Source organism: Aythya fuligula, chromosome 3, assembly GCF_009819795.1.
Source record: "Aythya fuligula isolate bAytFul2 chromosome 3, bAytFul2.pri, whole genome shotgun sequence".
In the NCBI taxonomy this organism is placed as follows: Eukaryota; Metazoa; Chordata; class Aves; order Anseriformes; family Anatidae; genus Aythya; species Aythya fuligula.
Genome location: NC_045561.1, coordinates 117,628,774 through 117,644,706, shown reverse-complemented (window position 1 = coordinate 117,644,706; position 15,933 = coordinate 117,628,774). Strand labels below are relative to the sequence as shown.

Here is a 15,933-nt window from a genome sequence, read left to right as displayed (position 1 = left end):
TAAACTTTTTGTGCACGACACATCGCCGGCCTTACAGCTGTGATGCTTTCAGCTCGGGCTGTTTCCCTAGCCTTCAGTTTCATGGTTTTCCACGTAAAATGGTTTAAATCCCCTATCTGACTACACAAATGCTGCTCTTCCACTGCATGCAAGACTTTTTTGGGTCTACTGAAGGACCTCGGTGTCAAGTCAGCACATAAAAACCTCCCATTTGGCTAACTCCTGTCCTCCTGCATTGGTTTCTGCCACACTGCGCCTCCTCCCAGCCTTACACCGTTGGTCTTTTCTGCAGACAGGACCACCTTGCCCTTGAACTTCACATTTTGACTTCTCCTCTTCGCCTTTGGTACATCCTGAGTCCTTCCTGATGGCAACCTGCACTCGGCAGAGCAGCTCCAGCTCCTGTCTTCATCCTGCTCCTTCCACGTGGCCACCCTGGGCACCACGACCAGCTTTAACATCACGTCTTCATCAGGTGGGTGGAGATGTGTGTCCTCCTGATGCAACTTTTTCTTAAAAGAAATGCTAATTTTGTGTTTGTTTTTTTTTTTTCCCAACCAAAAATCCAGTCTCCTTCCTTCCTGGCTAGCAGAGCAGCAGGGGAGAGGAGAAGCAATGGGTACGAGCGAAGCGTTCAGATGGAATAAGAGGAAAACTTTTCCAGCTGAGTGCTGGAGAAGCAATTGCACGCTCTCCATCCTTGGGGGCTTCCAGAACCCAACTCAGTAAAGCCCCGTGAGCAGCCTGTGCTGATCCCAGAGACCTCCCGGGGTCCCTTCCAGCCCAAATCCTGCTGCAGCTCTGCCCTCAGCGCCCAGAAACACGCTCTGCCATCAACGGGCTGCCAGCTTTCAGCCCCAGCCACCGAGTTAATAACCCAGCAGGAATTCTTTAATCTTCCTAAACCAAATGGAAACCATGAAAAGCTCGAGTGAGAAGCCCCAGATCCTGCCCTCCCACGGGTTTTATCAGCGTTCTGCCCATTTGTCGAATAACAACATTATCGGGCCTTGTGATCTTACACGACACCAAATGAGATGGAAACAAGCTTTGTGGAGAAGGAGATGCTTCCAGGCTGACAGAGAGACTGCCAGAGCCCAGACAAAACGTTCGGCTTCTCCAAGAGGACGCTGGGTTACAGCACTGGGAAAGGGAAGGACCAAAATGAAAGAGAATTAAAAAATGTAAAACGCTAGAATACACATTTGGAGAGAAATAATAAAACTCTGCTGAAAACCGGGAACTCACCAGCAGGAATTAGCAAGAACAAAGACCAGGGAGCAAAACTGGAGGAAGTTAAGACACGTCCCTGCCCCAGGATGAATGTGTCCTACTCCTGGGTTAAAAGCACTAAAAAAAGGCACCGAGCACGTTCTGCACGAGGTTCTTTTTCTCGCTGGCTCCGAGGCAGCAGTGCCGGTGCTCCAAGGACCTGAGCAGCTCAATCAGACGCTGGAAGTGCTGCCTCCCATTCCAATCACGGGGAGAAAGATGAATTCAGATGGGAGTCGGTGAAAGAAGGGCACGCAGACAATGTAGGAGGATCCTGAAGAGAATAAATGCATCACGATTTTTAATTCCTTGTCGTGGCAAAACCAAGCAGGGAACTGCCAGGGGGCAGGAGGGAGGGGGAAGATCCCCAAGGTACCTTCTGCGCCTGCACTGGGGACCTCCAGCCCCTCTTGCAGACTCAGTAACACGGACCTAGGTTAGATATTTCCTCATAGCTACCAAAATTGAGTCCAGGTAGAGCACAACCCCAGCACCACGGCCACAGAAGTCGGGGGGAGCCCAGACCTGGGCAGAAAACCCAGCAGGAAGCCTTGAAGTGCTCCGCGCTGGGTTCCTCTGCTCTGGGGTAAAGCTCACCAAGGGCCCCGGCTCTGCGACTTGCTTGCACACACTGCAGAAAATGACTTGCTTTGTGGTTTGATGGGAGCAATTTTATGGCCTTTAATACCCTACCACATCACTCGGCTGCCAGCAGCGCCGCTGGGACAAGAAGGGGCTCTGGACTCAGCGCCCGAGGACGGGGTCTGCTCCTCTCCGCCCCACAAAACGCCCCGCAGCCATCACGGGCTGGGGGAGAAGCCTCGTTGCAGGCCACCAGCCCGTCCTTTTCTGACCACTAAATACAAAAAACGAAGCTTTTTTTTGTTGTTGTTGTTTTCTTTTCGGAGCTCGCCATATGGTGGCATTTCCAAAGCCGAAAGAAACTCGGCATTCGTACCGCAGAGGCTTCTATATGTTGCCTGAGGACACAGGACCTCTCCGTGCCAGAAGCTGTACGTGGATATAATAAAATAAATCCAGGGCCAAAGACTCAGAATCTCAGCATATGACAAGACAGCAGGGAAACTTAATTAAAGGCAAGCCACTGACAGCCCAATGATCGTATGCGACGGAGCAGCCAAAGTCAATAATTATTCCATATACTTCGCTTAATTAACCCAGTGTATTTACCCAAAAGGAAAATGACTTCCCCGAGTCGGTTGCCTTACAAATAGGGGGTGTCCATAAATTAAGGATCGTCTTCTTTTGGGGTTTGGTGCTTCCCAGTGTCTTTGGGTATGGCCACGTTTTGGGGAAAAGCTACTCGGAAGCCGTCAGGAGGACGCGCATCCACCACAGCCTGGAAGGGGACGCTTAAAAGAAATGGAAGAACAAATCCTGGTGGGGTTGAGCAGGCTGAGAAGAGAGAGAGAAACACTGAACCCCTGAAAATCATTAAACCAAAGGCTCCAGACACAGCCTTCTGCCCCTCCTTGCCCAAAGTAATTCGACTTACAAATTGAGGGTCATCTTCGCAGGCTAACGCAGCCAGGCGCGGAAAAGGAAGCTCGTTCTTAACCCTCCGCCCTTTCAAAACGTCCTGAAATCAGGTCAATATTCTCTAACGTTGTTAGGGAATGAAACTGCAGCAATTAGAGATGTGATTTTTTTCCCCCCCTTGTGCCCCAGCAGACACAAATTTAGCATCTCGGCGGGTCAGGGGTCACTCCTGCGGCTCCCTCGCTGCCACGAGCAGCTCTGCGCCGCGCAGCAACGCCGGGTGCCTCCGTCAGACGGAGTTGTATGAATCCCAGGAACAAATCCATCCTTCTGGCAAGAGCAGAACAAACCTGCTGGGCTTTTTTTGGAGCTCGCAGGACCAGCGAGTCATACGCAGCCCCCCTCAGGTGTCCTGGCGGGGATGGGAGCTGCTCCTCGGCCAGGTCGCCGCTGGCTCGGCTCGGCGCGGCGCTTCGGGCAGCCAGCGAACATCCTGCAGCCCTGCGGGAGCTGCCGAGCGCAGGAAGGACGAGGGAAGGAGGCCCTGGGACGCCCGCGGGGGCCGAGCTGGGACCACGCCGAGGTGTTTCAAGGGCAGCCCTCGGCAGCTCGTCGGGTTGCGGAGGCGGCGTAATGCAAAGCTCGCTGCCAGGTTGATTTATCCTGTTGCGGCGCTGCACTTAACGCCGCCCGCTTTGGAAGGAAATTAAGGACCTTGGCGATGCGGAGGGCTTTGGGGGGAAAGACGTGGTGGCTTCGTGGTAAAAAGGACACTTCCAAGGGCAGTGGGGCTACGAGGGAGCAGACATCGCCCCTCTGATGGTGTGTGGGGCTCGCATCCCCCGTCTCCATCACACCTCCGCATGCCAGACGCCCCGTCCGTAACCCAAAGGTTGGGTGCTGCCAAAACCAGGCATTTCAGCCAAAATTCTTCTGGGGAATAAGGAGAAACCTTCCCAGAGCTGCTGTGCTGCACAGCCTGCCATTGCAGAGGTGCTGGATGCCAAAGCTCTGCCTTTCCTTGGGGCACGGGTGACCCCAAGGGCTCAGGACCCCTTACTGGTATGGGGCCAGCAGAGGAAATTTGGGAAGGGAAACCTTCAGGCATGGTGCCAGGCCAGGAAAACGGCATCAGCTGCCTCTGCGTGCAGCACCAGGGTAAAGGGAGGACAGGAGGGCACTCAGCGAGTGCTTGAAGGTGGGAAACACCATGGAAATGGGGCTTGGAGAGAGGAAAAGAGCTCCGGGAAGCAGGGCAGCAGCCTCCTCGGGAGCACCACAGAGCCCGTTGCTCACCCATCTCCACCAGAGCCTCATTTCATGAGGCTGCTGACACCCAAACCTCTGCCTGGACCCCAAACTCTACAGTGCTTGTATGCAGACAACACAAATTTTGCCATTTTACAGGAAAGAAACAAAACAAGTGGCAGTCCGCGCACCGGAGCGGCATTTCCAGTATCCCTGCTCATTTCTGCAGCCACCAAGATGCCCTATTTGTGCCCGTCATTTTTAAAAGGGGTTTTCTTCGTTAAGAAAAGTGGCAACTGAGGGATTTGGTCTCTGCCCAGCAGGGTTTGAAGCAGCACCTTGCTCTGGAGGAAAATAACCTTGGCACCCACGTGCTCGGCACCCTGCAAATCTGGACGCGAAGCGGTGACCCGGTGCTGTGCCCCACCGAGGCTCTGCCACCCTTCAGGATCCCCCCAAAAAAAAAACCTCAACCCCGAGAAACTTTTGCAGGACAGATGAACGCTGAAAAATTAACTGCCTGGCCCCTTCCTCCGCGGCGTTTATTGCCGTCTTGGCAGAAGGATTTCAGGTTGCTGCCACAGCCGCAAACTGCTTGTTCTGCCAACTGTACATTACTAACATTGGAAGGGGGCCAAACCTAGGAATCTTTTTTCTAAAAGCATTTGCTTCATACTTTAAATAGCAGCCCGGCAGGCAGGGGGATGGGAGCACGGGCTCGGCGCACGCGTGCGAGCTGCTGCTGGCCGGCCCCGGCCTCGTCCCCGCTCCCCCGGCGCTGCCACCTCCCTGCTCACACCCAGCCGGCTCCACGTCTCACAAATTTCTTTTCCAAATGAGATTAATAATTATTAATAATAATATTGCCTGTTTTTTTTTTCATTTAAAGCCCCTCTGCTGCTCTGCTACAAGGTTGGGTGCCATCCTCCCCGGTGCCGGTGGGTTTTTGCTGCTTTTTGGCTGCTTCTCGTCGCGTGCTGGGATGGCTGCAGAGCTCCGTGTCACGTCATCGTGACCCCAAACCCTCAGGCTCCTTTCCTGGGTGTGAAATAACGCCCACAGGTGGGTTTCCCAACACAGCACGGCAAGGAACACCACTTATAATGCTTTAGGAAGCAAAACTCAACCTGGATAGCTGGCAAATATTGATTAGTCGTGTGCTGGGAAACAGAGAGGGGGAAGAGGAAGGGCATGGGCAGGAAACACGACGTCCAACAGCCAGCACAGCTACGAGGACACAAAATTGCCTTTGAGCACGGGACAAATATCCTGACATTTAGCCGGATTTCTCCTACCTCCTGACGAAAAAAACCACTCCTGCAATAAATGGCAAAGAACAAATCCGGGTGAAGTTTCTCTTCTTGGGTGATTTGGTGCAGCGCTAGATAAGGCCGCAATACGGAGCAAAGCTCAAGGAACGAGATTTTTAAGTCGTGCTTGTCCTGGTTAATGTTCAGCCCCGCTGTGCAACGTCAAGGAAAACTAATGAACGGTGAAGTGGCAGCGAGCAAGGAGCTCGGCGTGCTCGCCCACTACCAAATTCTTCTCGGAGCTCAGCCCCAACGTGAATGAAATCCACGTTTTTAGCAGGAACGTGAGCCCAACGCTTCGCAAAGCATCTCTTCCTCCTCGTAGGAGTGCAGCTCGGTGCCTGAATTAAGAGCAAAGCAGGAGGACCTTACACCACCGCGTAAATTGTTTGTGAGGGCCTCAACGGGCACCCCCAGGTCCCGGCTGCAGGGTTTAGGAAAACTTGAGCATCTGGTATCACGCTCGGGGCGTGCAGCAGGAGCTTTGGCACAGGTCCTGGTTGACTGATGATGCTCTCTGAGCACTGAGACGAGCTGAGTGGTGTTCACCTTGTGCTAAAAGGACATCGGCTCCACACGCCCACCCCCGCAGGGCTGGGGATGGGCTCAGGGAGGGATGCTGAGGCTGCGGGGCTGAATCCTGCTCCCTGACACGCACACACCTTAACGCACCTCGCCTCTTTTCCTGGGCGTCGCTTGAGCCCTTTGGACCTGCGTATTTCAATCTGCAGGTTGACTCTCAGGGTGAATTTTAACCTTTTTACGGCCTCTCAAGCATCTCCTCTCTGTTTGCCGTTCGCGGTGCCCGCGTTCACCGGCGCTAGGTGGCTTCGTGCCCCTCGGATCTGTTTTGTTGGCAGGAAAACACATCTGACAAGGGGAAATGGTTCTCCACGAAATCTTACACAGTACGTGGCAGACCCAGCTGTCAAAAACCTTACCCCAGCTAGAAAACGGGTTTTCTGCCCACCCTAATGGCAGCATTGCTGGTAAGTACTGAATAGGACCAGTCCTGAAAGCTTAAGAAGTGCTTCTGTTCATTGATATCTACGGAATAAGCCCAGGACAAACCACAAACCATGAGCCAGGCACCACTTTGCAGTCAGTAGCACCTTCAGACACCAAGGTGGCTCCTCCAACGAGCTCCCCAGCGGCCCTAAAAAGCCCTTTTCGTCTTAACCCATTCATAAAAGCAGGAAAAGGAAAACTGAAAATGGAAGTTCTGATTATTTGCCCAATTTAGGGTCCACAACGCACCGGCTGAAGGCTCCCCAGCTTTCAGACAAGCCAGGGCAGGAGGCTGCTGCCTTACCTTGCTCCAACCTCTTCATCTGCTGGATCTGGTCAACCGTCTTCTTCAGGATCTTGCATTTGTCTGGCTTGACACTCAGGGTGTCGATGTCCCCGATGTTTGCAGACAGCAGCTCCGCCAGCTCCTCTAAATATTTGTTCTCCTGTTCCCGACGCCGCTTCTCATTGCTGTGACAGAAAATAAACAAATTAAACGCCATGGTAATGATTTCCCTCCGCTGCTCAGCCCAGCCACACCTATGCTAGGCAAGGACCTACAAATACAAGTGCTGGCCACGGTCACGGCCTTGCTATAATCCAAACAGCTCCAACACACTGGGGAGTTCATTCAGGCCTTTGTCTGGTTTCATATGTAGAAAAATATTCAAAATTAACGCCAAGGAAGACACGTGTGTCCCAGCCCAGCAGACCTGTAACATCCAGGCCTCTGCCTTTCTCTCCAAGTTAGTTTTAAGCCTACAATGCCTCTCGTTTTTCCTCCAGCTGTCGCCAAGTTGAATCCTAAATTCACACCTAGAGGCGAACAACATCCACCGGAGATCACCAAAGCGAAAATCACAGCGACTGTGTCACAGGGACAAGGGCAAGATGAAAAATATTCATGAGATAACTTTTTTTGCCCACTGAAAACCGCTTTTTTTTTTTTTTTTTAGCCCAAAGCCAGTGCCCCAGCACTCTCCCATCACTATTTCTATATTCTGAGGACTGAAGACAAATTATTCACGTGCTAGAACGTGGCCGGCATTAAAGCCACCCCGGACACTCTAACATATTCCTTTGCCACAGGGTTTAAAAGCAGCATGGTCACCAAAACAAACTGCAGATTTGGAAGACAAACTGAGCTATTTCCCCTAGTGCACCTTCCTCCGTATCAACTGTTGGATGAAACGAGGACAGCTCCAAATGCCAACCCCAGCTCCATGCCACCTACCAATGCCTTTTATCTGATTTATTTATTTTTTTTTCCAATAAGCCACCTAATCTTTCTTGTAAGCTCCGCAGGACACGCTATCTGGAAGATGCTATCTTAGAAATTACTGCCTGAAAGTTACGCCGACACGACGCACCATGTGGCACGATGGGATGGTTCTGGCCTCAAAGAGGCTGAGATTTTGCACGTAAGGCAGAGCAGAGTTTCCAGAAGACAAGGCAGATCCTCCAAAGCCCCTCTGCCCCGCGAGGGGGACGTGGAGCATTGCCAGAAAACGCTACTTACCCCAGCCAAACCAAAAGCCCGGTTCCTGAGGGAATTTAGATCCCATCACGGATGGACCCTGATGTGTGCTATGGGTTGAAACGAGCTCTGCTAGCAGCTGGAGGCTTTGCAAAGAGGTTTGCTTTGTTTTATCTGCCAACAGGGGTGCGTAGCGAGCGCAAGGCATCAGGAGCTTGAAAATCCCCTGATAACCCTGGGTAATCACAGCTGTCCAAAATCGGAGAGAACAACACCAGCCCTCCCCTCCTTGCGTAGCCTACGTGGTAGTTTCCTTATTCTTCCTTAATTCCAGCCATTTAATTAGCTCAATATCCAGGCCTAACAGGCAGGCTCTGCCCCTCGGGTATTTTGCTGTTGCTTGAAGTTGTTCTCAGGTGAAAATATCTGAAGACTGCAGGCCACGGTGAGCCTCCTATCGCCTCCTACAGCACCTCGGCCTCTTCCTCCCCTTGGCACGACTGCCGAGGGGGGCAAGAGAAATGGTTTGCACTCAAGGCATTCAGCAGAGAAGCAGAACCACAAAATAAAATAATTATTATCCACAAGGCAAAGCCAGCTGCAGGGTGAGGAGGACACGAGCTGCATTTCTGCTCGGGTCACCGGCCTTGTGGAACCCACGGTGAAGACTTCCCATGGGGGGGACCACCTGGAAGCTCCCCTGCAGTGACCTCAGGAGCTTTTGTTTCTCAATTCTGTGCCTTTCAAGGGTTTTCAGGGAGCCTGGCCAGCTCCAGGGCCACGGGGCAGGCTGCATTCCCAAGCAGTGCACCAGCAGTGGGTCCCCACCATGACCTCAGCCTCTTGGACGTGGGCGCCAGCACAGGCAGCACTGCAGAGCAAGGCGAGCTTTGCAAAGCGACCCATTTACAACGTGGAAAGCACCAAGCCCTACCCCGTCACACGTCCTCGAGGGACCTAACGCGCTTGGCAGGGACTGGGATGGATGTGGAAGGGATGGGTCTACCCGAAAAGTGTCACCTTGCCCCCTCCTCGCTCCTACCGAACGCGCTGCTCCCGTTGCCACCACGAACGTGCTGTAAAGAGGCCAGCAGCGCTTTTGCTTTTTTTTTTTTTTCTTGGATATTACCAAAAAGAGAAGCGAGGCAAGGTGCCAACAGGAGAAGAATCCCTAAGCAGAGAGGCAGAAGTGAAGGAGAAGTGAGCGAACCCACTGCAAAGCCCGAGCGAAGCGGCACACTGAGCCGGAGTCACACCACCGAGCACTCAGGATCTACCCAGCCACGGGCAGGCAAATGCTCCTCGCAGGAGCCGGATGAGTATTTTAGTTAAGGTCAAATTAATTCCTAGCTCGCCCCGCGAACCGAAAAGAAATAGCAGGGGGAAAAAAAAATAATAATAAAAAAAAAATCCCTCTGTTGTGGGTGAGCTCATTTCATGAAAACCCTTAATGTCGCTGTTGCTGTGGCAACTTTCGAATTGTAGGAGGGAGAATTGGCCAATTTTCCTTACATAAAGGCATCATGAGAATATTACAGCAGTGGGCTGTTCTTTATGACTCCGAATTATCATCAAAAGCAACAGTTAAACCTTCCTGGTTTTAACAAAGGAGGTTTGAAGTTTGCTTTGCTCCAGACCACGTTATGAAGGGACTGTGGGCAGTCTGCGGGACTTCGGGAGGACGAGGTCCGTGCCCTGTGCCACTGCGAGATGAGAGATTTCCTTTCCTAAAGAAAGCAAAAGACAGCACAGGAGAGGACTTCTTGGTCTTGCTCACGTGCTTCAGCTCTACGGCTTGCTGCTTGGTGGCTTTGAGCTTCTATGAAGACTTTTGGGTGCTTCGTGCGTGTGAAGAATTGTGCTTGGATGAGGAAGGAGAATCCTTCACCCCAAAGTCTCTGCTTCTCTACGATCAGTTTGTTCCTCGCCCTGCACATCTGGAAAACTTTCTGATGTCTCTTCTCGGGGTGCTTAGTGGTGTGAAAAGCAAACAGAAGAGCCTCGTTTCCCAAAGGCAAACCAGACAAAGCAAGGCCAGGTGTGTGTGCCCGTGTATCTAGAGCAGATCCTCCAGGAGGGGGGTGCGAGCCCACCTTGCTCCCCATGGCAGAGCTGTGGGGACTCGAGGCACAGGGACTTCATCCTGGGGTGGGGACCAGCCCTGAGAGCAGCCTGGAGCCAGCAGCAAGGGCTGCAGAGCTCTGACTCAAACAGGCACCGACTCAAAGTGACTCAGCCAGAAATGGGAAATAGCTCACGTGATCGCTACAGCATTTGTCAGGAATAAGGCAGATACCTCAAGGGCTATCAAAATGTGTTCTGCAATTACTTCTTGTTTTAATGGCACAGCTAAGCCATGAGCTACAGAGGCTTTGTGAGGTGTGCAAACCCTACGGAGGAGAGATGTGACGATGAAAAACTGCAATAAACTGAAATCCTCAGACAAGCACTTAATATTTCTCTCCCTTATTCTACTGGAACCCTGTAGCCTTTGCACTTATTGCCTCCCATGCCATGTAGAGCTATAACTGACAGAAAACACGCCCAGAGTTTGCTCAGTACATCAATATTCTGTGACGATGAGCAAACAGGCTGTAGAGGCACAGTCAGCAGCAGCAGCGCTGTAAATTCATCCTCACTAATAGATGATATTGCAATGGAAAAAAAGATGCACAGGATTCACAGAGCCAGCAAAAGCCTGGCTCTCACTCGTGTGGATCTAGGACTTGTTAATGTTAACTCAGCTGGCAACGTAGCTGGGACGGGAAGGCTCAGTCATTAGCAAAGGGTGCGTTTCCACAGGGAGCTGAGTTTTGAAGCAGTCTGCATCAGCAGCCAAATGAAAGTATTTCAGAAGGAAGCTGTTTCCTAATTGCACCACGGAGCACAAGGGTTGCCACCGAAGTTTCCGAATATTACACAATAGGTATTTCTTGGGAAGCTGGCATGAAGAGGCGGAAGGCTTGGGATGATCCACAGCCCTCACTACTGCCCTTTACAGAAGTATCTGCCCGAAATTTACCCTGAGCAAGCTTTCTTGATGCTCCTCCACTCGATCGAGTGCTCTCGATTTATAAAATCAATACATTAACTTTGATAACAAGCCTCTAATCATCATTTGCCACCTAACAACAAGCGGAGCAGATGGGGAGCTGCATTTCCATCATGCTCCATCTTCCACCGCAGCCACTGATAAAAGCAAAGCGAAGTTCTGGTGGGAAGTGTGAACGTTTACGAGTGGCTGAAACCCGGCTCCATCTGCTCGAGCAGACGGGACCAAACGACGCCGTCAGAATGACAAAGTAGCCGGGGCAGGAGACGGATTCGGAGCAGCACACGTACCTCTGGGCCGTGTCGCAGGGCGAGCCTTTCCTCTTCCGCGAGTCAGGGTTGGCAGGGTCCGTTGAGCTGTCCCCAAGGCCGCTCATGTTGACCTAATTTGCACCTGGAAATGAAGAAAAGATGGGGTCAGGACGAGGGATCTGCAGTTTCAGGATTGGTCCCGATGTGACAACACCAGAAAACATCAACCGAGCAACCTCTGAAGAAGTAATCAACCCAACGCAAGTTGTCCCGATTGAATTTATGCCTCGTTTCGGCAGTTTGTGAGGGAAAAGGTGTGAAGAGAAGACAACTGGTCACGTTACCCTCCTTTTGGTGTCCCACGGTCACCATTTGGCCAAGCCAGCCCTCACCACCAGCACCAGCACCGCCGCACCACAGCCTGAGCTCTTCCCTGCATCCCTGCAGATTTGGGCTTCCTGGCCCTTACGAGGGCTTTGTTTACATGCACACATTTCATCCCTTTTGTTTTATTTCCTTTTCCTACAAGCATTGCCTTTTAGCTTTTATCACATCCTCAGCCCCGGCGCCATCTCCTCCTGGTCCCTCTGCCTCAGGGCTTCCCAAGGCCTCACCACCGGCCTTGTATCCACATCCTGGCTCCCCCCACACCTCCTTTTCCCCCAGCACAGGTCCTGGGCTTTAATTAGAGCTGCCAAATGACCCATCTACAGGGGGACACGGCATCTTCCCACCCCCTGGAGGGGCTGAAAGCCTCCTTTGGCCTCTCCCTCCATGAGGCACTTCCCGGCCTGCTCTCCTCAGCGCCTGGCCGGCCTACCGATATTTCCAGGGCACAGCTTCAAGAGATGTCGGATAAAGAACCTAAAAGTGGCCTGTAGGAAAGCTGGGCAAGGAATGAAGCATCGTGTAAGACCACTAAGGGCAAGGAGGCCAGTTTAGTGTTTTCTCAGGATCCTTCACCTCTGAGCTGCACTGAAGGGGTTTGGCCAAAGACCCAAGAACCCAACCCAGCCCAGTCACCCTGCTCAGGATGCCCAGATGGGACCAAACCTGTCTCCTACAGGTCTAAAAACTCTCCAAGACATCAAACCAAGGGACACTGCTGCTCCAAAAAGTAATCAGCCATGCACGGTGCCTCTCTTGCTTTCCCAAAGCTGTTCAGCGATTTTTTTTCCAGTCACAGCAATAATTCAATGCTGGATATTGCCATCCTTCAAATACTTCATTTATTTTCTAATTTTTACAAGTGTTTAGCATTGTGAGAAGATACAATGCCTGAGGAATAAAGTAATGGGACCCCACACAAGAATTTCGTTGTGTGGGTAGGGAGCAAAGGGACCAAGTTATTAAACTTAGTTCCCCTCATTTCTTACATTGCTTTCCAAAAGCTGGAATTTTAACGAGCACTAAAGCGTTGACAAAGTGCTGTAAAACAAACCCTACAAGACTCTTTCACAGCCTCCCCAGCCCAGATTACCAAAGTATTTTATTCAGCAGGCCCAAAATGCACGGCTCGATGCCTCCTCTGACAGGGACGCTCTGGACCGACCCGATGACCCATCTCTGCACTCAGCTTTTAAACTATCTCCTCCGAAATAAAGGGAATATTTCTGCTTCCAGAGCAGCAATAAAGGAAAGCAAACCCTTTCTGCAGCACGCAACCATTTCTGCTAACGCCTGCGTCACCATTACCAAGGTGAGAGCAGCTCCTGGAGTTATTTCAGCGATACCAGCGCCGCTGCTCGACGCCGCCTCCTGTGCAGAGCAGGGTGAGCTCCACAGCTCGTCCACAGCCAGGAACCCTGAGGAGATGCCAGCAAGCCGGCCATGACCACGGGGACGAGTTCATTCCCCGCTATTCAGCGTGTTTGAAATGAGGAGCGATGCCAAAGCAAATAGACAGGAGGGGGGAAAGGTAAACTCTTTAAAATATTGGTGATCGGAAAACTAGAAGTGATGCATCACCTGCTCGGGGTGAGAAGGGGTTTCTGAGTTTTCAGACAAGTTTTCAGCGTTTTCAAACCCCTTCCTTCCACAGCAGACAGAGCAAATGGCACCCTGGTGGCTTCCTTGGCTTGCAGTCAACATCTGCCTCGTGCACAGGTCAAAAAACCCATCAATATTGACATTAAAAGTTTAACTTGCCCCCACCAACACACTGAATCCTGATAACTCGTGTTGCTCCTCCAAGCCCTGATCCCGCGTTATCAGCAGCCAAATCAAAACAAAACAAAAAGTTCTTTAGGACCTGGGACGTGGCAGGTAGGGGCAACCGTCCCACTGGGATGCGTGACCTTGGCAAGAGCCGCCAGATGCCCCAGAGAGGTGAATTAAGGACAAAATTGCAGCCTTAGCTGAAATCCTTGGCTTGCGTTAAGCCCTTGATGTAATACATTCAGTGTTTCTTTTTATTGTAAAAGTAGTTTATTTTACAGCAAAACTTGGCAGGACGGACAGGCCAAAAATGTAATCTGGTCTAAAAATAGCCCGCTGAGCCCCACGAGCACTGGTGGACAAGGGCAAGGGTTGCGCTCCTGGTGAGACCACGCCGGGGCATTTTCGCAGGAAACCTGATTTCTAAACACCAACTTCTTGTAAAAATGTTAATATTCTGCTCGGATAGGAAAGCAAACAGAAACAGATGAAGTGCAGCATGACGGTAACGAAAACAAGCTAATTAGTTCGGCTGGGGGGGGAGCAGGGGCAGCGGTTTCCAGGCTTTGTACAAGTTGTCCCTGATGCAAACCTGGTAAAACAACTGCTCCTTTGCTGTCGCTAAGGTTTGCCACCAGAGCAGCAATGAGGGGCTGCACCAAACGCTGCTGTTTCACCCAGGGGATGCTCAGGGGTTATTCACAAACCCACGACCAGCGCCGCGTTGACGCACGGTTTTTGGCTCTCCAAAAAGGAGCCACAGCCCAGAGACATCGCAGCTGTCCCCAGCCCACCGCTCGGACACAAACCTGCTTCGTGTTGCAAACCCAAGACATTCAGTGTGTGCTTGCTGTAAGCATGGACATTCTCAAAAAGTCGCTGCAATTTGCAGCTTCACGCGTGGTCCTAGGATGTGCAAGTCAGTGATCTTGCAGCAGCAGTGTAAAGGAGCAATGCTGCAACTTACCCCGCATGTGAAAGCAAAGAAAGCTCCTCTGACACAAACCACAGCTCCCTGCTGCCAGCTAGACCAGGGCTAAACTCAAGCAGCAGGCAAGGTCTGCAGCAAGAACTTCTCAGAGATGGTTCTTACCCTGTGGAGACAGATACAGCACCAGGCACGGGTTTGTCTTGCCGTCAGCACCCCGCTGCACCACTGCATCTGCTCACAGGGGACAATTTGTCTCAAAGAGACTAATTGGAAGAAAAAAAAAAAAGCTGAAGAGGGGAATGGATAAGAAGCACGAGAGCTGACGTCACCTCCCACAGCCATGCGGATGAATCCACCTCTGATTTCTAACCCTGCACTCTCCCCTCCTTCATCGATCCCAAACATCCACCTGAAGGAGCTGCTGCTTTTTGGATGCTAATGAACATCCTCGCAGGGACAAGAGCCTTGCTCACCGGGGACACAGAGGCTCCAGCCCCAGCCCACATCAATATTTCAACACGACCTTAGGGATCTTTACAAGAACGCAATTTCCATATTAACAAAAAAATAACAAAAAAAAAGAAAAGAAGCGTGTGAATTGCTGAGGCTTAGTGCTTGTGCTGTCATACTAACACCAACTGTGATTTTGATTTGTCCATGACCACTGAAAGCAAAAAAAAGACAAGAGCTGACCACTGAATACTTAATTCTCACAGAACTTCATTTTTCTAAAATGTATTTTCCATATTTTGGATGAGTTTGACCCAAAAAACGGCTTAGAAAATACTGCTGACATCTACGGGAGAGAGGCACAATCAGTAGGGCTGCTCTACAGAGAACTCCAGTGTTGGAAAAATCCCTCGCATTACACCCATTTATCAGCAAAATACAACCCATCTGTGCGTACACAGCCTCAATTAGAGGTAATTAAGAGCATACTCGGAATGTCATAAGGATACATCTATATCGTTGCCCTCACAAGTTCATCGCCAGCTGCTAATCCGAGCACTGGGGTCAGAACAAGATTTAATTTAAAAGAAAAAAAAAAATGCACCAAAAAAAAACTTCTGCAGATTAAGGGTGAAACAACGAAGCCGTAATGTGGCCAGCGGGGAAGCGAGGGGTGAGACCGAGTGAGTCACTCGCTAACCCGCTGCATGTGTTGTTACTTCGGTTTTTTTTTCTTTCAAACTTCTTTTCCTGACCTCATCCCCAACAACAACAACAAAAAAAAATAATAAAAAAAAACAAAAAAGGAGAGACTTCCAGCCTCGCTCTTTCGGCTGCTGAAGTTGTCAAAAACAAATGTCACATCTGTTTTGTGCAACGCTCCTTGTGGGGGGGGGGGGAAAATCCCTGGATCCATATGCCACCACGCCAGCACTGGCCAGCAGACACGTCTGCCTTCAATCGAAATCCTCTTTTCTTGGTACCTTACCCCAATTTCCCCGCCTGTCTCCTCCTGTCTCTCCCCCAGCCTCTGTCTCCTGCCCGAGCCCCACCGAGATGCCGACAGATGGACCCTTTGGCTCTGGGACATCAAACCCTACCTGGAAAGAACAGTTGGAATAAGAAAAACCCTGGGTTTCTGGCAGAAGATGAGCAAAGCAGTGCAGAAAAGAAAGGTGGAAATAAAACCCGTCAGTAAAAGATCTCCAAGTTGTTTTCTTCCTCTAGGAACCCCGTCTGCTTCTGTTGGTGGTGAGTCCATCTTTATGGTGCTCTGC

General features: G+C 51.2%; 1 protein-coding gene across 6 annotated transcripts in view; it reads right to left on the bottom strand.

Moving 5' to 3' along the window:
- The window catches only part of NCOA1 (nuclear receptor coactivator 1), a 149,804-nt gene that overhangs the window by 44,274 nt on the left and 89,597 nt on the right, over nt 1-15,933 (bottom strand). For all 6 annotated transcript variants that reach the window (XM_032185474.1, XM_032185477.1, XM_032185479.1 and 3 more), the window contains 2 exons: nt 11,158-11,260; nt 6,643-6,809 (listed from right to left, as the gene is read on the bottom strand). In XM_032185474.1, the coding sequence (XP_032041365.1) occupies nt 6,643-6,809; nt 11,158-11,243 (253 nt within the window). In that variant the 5' untranslated portion in view covers nt 11,244-11,260. The remainder of the gene's footprint in view (nt 1-6,642; nt 6,810-11,157; nt 11,261-15,933) is intronic.